We start from the raw sequence: 6,679 nt of genomic DNA on the forward strand, positions 1-6,679 counted from the left end.
TGGGGGCCCGGGCCGCGCCCGGCCTGGCGCTGCTGCTCGTCTGCCCGGTGCTGGGCTCCGCGTTCGCCCTGGTAAGTCCCTGCCGGGCTGCGGGCTCGCACGGGGACCCCTGGAGGAGGAGGGCTGTTCGGGGTGCAGAGCCTTGGGTTCCCCGAGTCCTTTGAACTTTGCATGGGGGTCCCCTCTGACCCGGGTCCTCGGTGCCTACTGCCTCTGGGGTGTCTGAATTCTGGGTTCCAAACGCCTCCTTAACGTCTCCCTGTTTCTGAAGGCTGGGTTTGGGGTCCCAGGTCTGGAAGTCTGTGGTTGGGGACCCCCTGTCTTCCTCTGGTGTGAGCACCACCGCTCTGGTTGGTCTCCCACAGAGATGACAGTGTGACCAGCCAGAGATGGGCTTTGGCCCTGAGGTGGCGTCCACAGGCTTCGCTCTGGGGCCTCTGCTTTCTGCACGTTTTGTGTGCAATCCAGGACAGGGCTGTAGGCTGAGGTCAGAGTCACCCAGGCAGGGGGCAGGATTTAGGGGACTCTGCAGCCCTCAGGGTCCCCTGTGGGCGCGCGCGCGTGTACACGCGCACACACACACACACACACACACAGCTTTACTCAGAGTGGAAGCTCTTTTCCCTGGAGAGGCACGTATGGTTGGTGTGGAGGGAGAACGGAGTCCCTGAGCTCACAGAACATTCCTACAGGAGAAACGCTCAGGGAAGATGAGGGACCCCATCGGTACCCTCCTGAGAGCAAAGGCCAGAGGGGACCAGTGGGACCAGAAGAGAAAGAATGGGAGATGAGGAGGGAGGGAAGGAGGGAGGGAGGGAGAGAGAGAGAGAGAGAGAGAGAGAGAAAAGGGGTGCAGACCAGAGCTTACCAGAGCAGGAGGCGTAGACAGACCAATAATAGGGGAGAAGAATAGGGGGACACTGGAGGGGTCAGAGCTGGAGACACGGAGGAGCGGTGCCCTCGTCTGGGTGGGTCTGCGGGCCTTTTCTAGAAAGTCCGTCCGATCCCAGCCCAGCCCGTCCGGGCGGCCCTGGCTGAGGAGGCGTCTGCCTGTGTCTGCCCTCAAGGCCCCCGCTGCCTCCCCGGCCCACCTCCCAGGTGAGAGCATTTGCCTTCTAGAAAGACAGGCAGGCAGGCGGCCTCCTCCTCCGGACCAGCTCCTACCCAGGCAGAGCCCCGGAGAAGGAAGGCCGTAGCTCTGGGATTCTCCCAGCTCTGCCCCGTGCCTGCGTGACCCTGGGCTACCCTTCACACCTCATTTTCCCATCTGTGCAAAGACAGCACGACAGAAACAAAGTGTAGACGGGAATGGAGGTTCAGAGGTGAACCCAGGTGAATGCCAGAGCCCAGAGCCATTTCCCATCCTTCCCTTTCCCAGGCTCTCAGCTCCCTGGGCAGAGCCACCGGCACAGTCGTGTGCACATACGTGTGCATTTGATTTGGGAGGGATAGGGCTTGGGTGTCTTGCAAGTATGCCTGTGTCGGAGCAGGATCTGTGGGACTCTGGGCATGGCCGTTCTCTGGGTCTGTGTGTGAGTGTCTGAGCCGTGTGTGCACTCACGCCTGTGGGAAGCTGTGGGTCTGCACACGCCTTGCTGGAGCAGAGTTGTGCTTGCACACGTGTGTGTCTGTGGACACGGGGCCCCAGGTCTGTCAGTTGCGTGTTCCTGTTTCCTAAGTGCTCTACAGTGCTACTTGCCAGACACAGTCTGAGCGCCTGACACTGTTAACTGGTTTATCTTTCCCACAACCTCTTGTAAAGGCTCTGCTGTTGTCCCGTTGGTAACGGCCATTATGGCCATTACTGGTTGCATGCCAACCACGTGCCAGCGCTGTGCCCGTAGGGGAGAGGATAACGGTCCCCCTGGCTCTCCATGGAGGCACTCGCAGAGCATTTGCCTGGCTTAGCTCTGGCCCGAGGCTGAGGTAGGACCGGGGAGGTGTTGGGGCTGGATCTGCTCCGGGACCGTGTTGGGGCGTCTGTGGCTGGACCTTTCCTGGCTTCAGGGCTAGAGGATACGGTTGGGGGGGTCTCTCACACCCTGTGGTCCTGGTCTCAGTGGGAGCCAGCAAGAGGCTGCCAGGCTGCCAGCTCCCACTCCTGAACCAGGCACGGCTTCTCCCACCAAGATCTTCCCACCAAGATCTTCCCTGGTACCCACCATGCCCACCTGCCTGAGCTGGTGCCCAACCTGTGTGCTGCCTGCCCAGGCAGCCCCAGGACCCAGCTCACATCCCCAGGGACCTCACGGTTGGGGGACTAGAAGCATCCCACTGGGAGCAAATTTGCCTGTGGTCAGACTCAGCCAGTCCATCTTGTGTGTACAGGGAAGAGGGACCGGGAGGCTGGGGTCAGGTGGAGTGACGTGTGCAGGGAGGGATGGGCCCACAGATCGTGAATAGGGGGCAGAGGGGTGGTCTTATCCTTGGGGTGCTCCATCCTAAGGACAAGTGAAGGAGAACCTGCAGGAGGGAGGCGGAAGGTCATTGTAGGGGACTGGCCTTACGTGTGGAGACGTGGCCTCAGAGGCAGACTCCAGAAGGACTGGGGGGGGCAAGGATAGGGGGGCCCCTCCCAGCCTGCTCCAGGGGCAGCTCGGCCACAGGGCTAACTTCCAGGCACAAGAAGGAAATAAGCTCCCCAGATTCTGAGCTAGAAGCCGACTCGATCGTTGTCTCGATCGTGATCGTTTTCTCACGCCGTCCACTCACCCACCATTTTATGCGAAAGGGCCTGAGGTGCCCACAGGGAGTCTGCACGGAGGTGGGTTTGAGCCCAGGTCCTCGGCTCTGCCCTCAGCTGCTTCCTCCAAGGCAGGGGGTGGGCCTGGGCTGGCAGGGAGCCCGTGCCCACTCGGCGTTTCTTGTGCTTCCTTTTTCTAAAAAATAAAATATTGTTTTACTTTTTTAAATTTTTATTTCTAATTTTATAACCGACCCTTGCAAATGTCCTTCCTTGTAAAAGAGTCAAATACTACAGATTGGACAAACATCACTGATTACTCCGAGCCCCACCCCCACTTTTAGAGAAAATGGTGTTTATCCGTGGGGGGAGGGGGAGGTGGACTCCCGACCTTTCTCTGTGCGTTTCCAAAGGCACTTGAGTGTCCCTATCCAGTCGGTAGGTATTGTGTTCTGTTGTTTTCTGCTTGTTTTTAAATAAATGTTACCGGGTGGCGGGTAGGGTTTCTGACACAAGCCTTTTTCCACTTAAAGATGCGCCCTGGAAACCTCCGTGTCAGTGAATGTAAATCTATCTTGTTTTAATGCTGCGTCATGTTCCAGAGTGTGAATCCATGCGCCGTTCCCAGGAATGCACATCCGACCATTTCTGCATAGTGTGCGCGCGTGTGCGTGTGTGTGTGCGTGTACTGGTGTGCGTGTGTGCGTGTGTGTGTGTGATCCTGACTGTGGCAGAGAAGCTCCTTGAGATGCCGGCTCTGTCCCCATGTGACCGTCCCCGGGGGATGTTTCTAGATTCTGTCATTGCTGGGTCTGTGGACATGCACACTTTCAATTTTCACAGACGAGGCCAAACTGCCCTCTACAGCCGCCGCCCCAGGAGGGAGCAGGCGGGTCTCTCCAACACCCACTCGTAAGACTGAGGATTCTCTCCCTCGCCTTTGCCGTTCTGAGAGGTGAAAAGTGATCTCGTGTCATTTTAATTTGTCGGCTGCTAGTGAGCATTTGGACTTGCCGTTGGTTTACGGTCCATCTTCTAGAGCCTGCTCAGAGCCATGACCCATCTTTCTCCTGGGTTGTTTGCCTTTTACGTATTGATTTGTTGAAGCTTTTTATATCACCTGCCCTTTAAACACCCGGCCCCGCCCCCACCCCAGCTCTGGGCACTGCCTGTGGACAGAGCAGGAGGAGCGGGCGAGCCCTCGGAGCTTGGCTTTTCTTCGGAATGTTTTAATGAGGCATGGAGCAGCCTCCCCCGGATTCCTGTCGTGGGCCTTCTGGGGACACTCCCTGGTCCAGCCACCACATCAGGAAGGCCAGAGAGAGGGAGTCCCCAGGAAAAAGAAAGCTCGGTGGCGGGGAGGTGCAGGCCCCTTAGATTGTCGGCAGGATACTGTAGAGTGCGACTGGGAGCGGGTGCAAACCTCAGCCCTGAGGAGCCCCCACTCTGGGGCCAGCCTTGTGCGGAGGGGGGACCTGGTAGGACCTACTCTGCCGACCAGGCAGCTCTGGCTGGTCCTCCAGCCCAGGCGGAGGCCACTGGTGAAGACCCACCCTGTCCTCGCCACCGATTGAGTCCACCCTCCCGGGCTCCGTCCCACTGTGGCCCGAAGACGTCCATGCTGGACGGGAGGAGAGGCAGCACCACAGTGCCTCCCCTACCCCCTCTGAGCCACGAACACAGGCGGCTTGTTCAGGAGGGCCTGGTGGGAGGGGGCAGTCCACACGCAGGAGTGTCCTGCAGGGAGCCCGTCCCGGCCGGCTCGGGCCGGACAGACTGAGGGCAGCAAGGGGTGGGAGAGCCCCAGCCAGCAGGTACGAGAGATGGAGGGGCCAGCGCAGGTCCCAGGAGTGCAACCTGGAGAAGAGGTGCAGGAGTCCACCAAGGTTTCTCCTTCTGGTTTGCCTGGAGGCACAGGTGTCCTCGGCAGTTAGAGCTGAGCACACACCCACCACCATCGCATCTGCTCGCGTGTGCGCCTACCTCCCCCCCTGAACTCTGTGGAGGCTGCCTCAGGCGCTCTGCAAAGGGGCGCTTTCTCCGCGCAGGGGGACTGAGGAGAGCCGGTGCTGAGAGAGGACCAGGTGGCTGGGCCTCCAGGGCTGCAGCTCGATCCGAGCAGACCTCAGCTCCAGTCCCGGCCTCTGCTTGTTAGCGGGACACTCAGCCTCCGCGTCCCCCTTTGTAAGACAGGATGTGGTGGAAGGTGAAGGACATTGGCTAACGTCCAGGGGCCATGGCTGGTGCCAGCAGGGAGGGGGCACCTGGGGGGCGGGGGAGACCGGCCAGGTCCAGGGACGACCACCAGGGTCTGCTGCCTGCAGAGGGGAGCACGAAGCCAGCAGCCACCTTCCCCGGGGACCAAGCTGGACCCAGGGGAGGGACGGAGGGATGGATGCGACGCCCCAGAGGGCACCCCGAGGCTAACACCTTCCCCAGAGGCAGAGGTGTCAGCCGCGAAGAAGGATCCTTGTGTTTCCTCCATAGTTTTCCCGGAGGAGGCGGCCTGTCTGGGACCACAGGCAGCAAATGTGTAGAATTTGGCAGCTGGGAGAGGCCCTGAGAGGAGTGGCTCTCATTTGGTCAGTGGCTGGAGCTGGCTCTCCACCACCACAGCCACCATCACACCTCCATCCGTCCCCATCCTTGTCACTGCCCCCCCACGGCCCCACCGCCACCCCACGGCCCCCACTGCCGCCCCAGCCCTGCCACCGTCCGCGTGGGGTGGCTTGGGAATGGGTTCGGGAGCTGCTGGCTCCCAGTGGGAGGGTAGTAGCTGGCTTTCTCTTCCTCTGGGCTCCTGGACCCAGGAAATGAGAAACACATCCGGGCCTCCTGACCACACTGCTGTCTGCCGGACAGGGTGGCAGCTCCTCTGTTTGTAAATAACATACAGGCTCCCCGCCCGGAGCCCTGCACACCCCAGCCCAGTGCTCCCAGGCTGCCTCTCCCTCTCCCCCAGCTCAGGGCTAAGGTCAGGGCATCACCCGCCCCCCATGTTCACAGCTGCACATCGCGCACAGGAAGGCTCTGTGTTGGGTGGATCGTGGGAGCGTGTGCTACGGGGAAGTGGAAGCCCAGCCCTCCAGGTTAGGTCAGGGGAAGACAGCCCTAAGCTGACACCAGGGTGGGGGGTCCCCTCCGTGGTGGGTATGGACTGACTGACCCCCGAATATGACCCAACCCTGTGTCCTCAGTCTTTGTCCCGGAAAGCCAAGACCCACAGGCTCCCTGGACCCAAAATGATGCGGGTCTGAGTCCTCCGCCCCCAGCTCAGCGGGTAGAGGGCTGGTGGGTGAGGGTGGAGCAGCAGCCGGAGGCAGGCCAGGAGGAGAACCCGCTGTCGGCGTTTCTCATCACCCCCAGCGGTAGGACTCCTCAGAGCAGTGACCTTGAATCTTAGTGTGAGTCCAGGGTGGACCCAGGTATGCAAGGAGTTAGGGGAGGTCCTTGCACCCCACAAACCTGTGAGACATGCCTCCTTCCCCATTCTTGGAGCCCCCTCCCAGCGCCCCCACTGTGGCTCCTGCACTCAGAGACCTCCCTCTGCCAGGCTGGGCCCCGGCTGGGGGCAGCCATGGCACCGGCAGCCGGGGGCCCGTAGCCATGAGGTGGTGCTATAGCTGCTGACCGTAAGGCAGTGTAGCCAGCGTTCCCCGGGGCCAGCCCTGCCCGGGCCCTGTGGCCCTTCACGCCACGCGCAGGTCCCCCAGTAACGAGCTGACGAGCTGCACAGGCACTTAGCTCTGTGTGTCCGTCAGCCTGTGGGGATGCTGGCACGTTGGGCTTCGTTCCCCTAAACTTCAAAGCCTCGGGGCCGATCGGAGACGTCCAGTGAGGACTTGCTGTACCTCATTCACCCCTCACACAGCTCTCACCCAGGATGAAGCCACGTTCCCAGAGACTCGCAGCCTGTGGTGGAGGCAGGATTCAAGCCCCGAGTCGGTGGCAGAGCCTCCTGGTGCAGAGAGGGTGCTGGGGGGGGGGGGGGGGGGG

General features: G+C 61.0%; 1 protein-coding gene across 1 annotated transcript in view; it reads left to right on the top strand.

Moving 5' to 3' along the window:
• Positions 1-6,679, top strand: part of PTH1R (parathyroid hormone 1 receptor) — a 25,021-nt gene that overhangs the window by 6,914 nt on the left and 11,428 nt on the right. Inside the window, exon 3 of the mRNA XM_006770563.2 lies at positions 3-71. Within this exon, the coding sequence (XP_006770626.1) occupies positions 3-71 (69 nt within the window). The remainder of the gene's footprint in view (positions 1-2; positions 72-6,679) is intronic.

The sequence above is a fragment of the Myotis davidii genome, unplaced genomic scaffold (genome assembly GCF_000327345.1).
Source record: "Myotis davidii unplaced genomic scaffold, ASM32734v1 scaffold663, whole genome shotgun sequence".
NCBI classification, from domain to species: Eukaryota; Metazoa; Chordata; class Mammalia; order Chiroptera; family Vespertilionidae; genus Myotis; species Myotis davidii.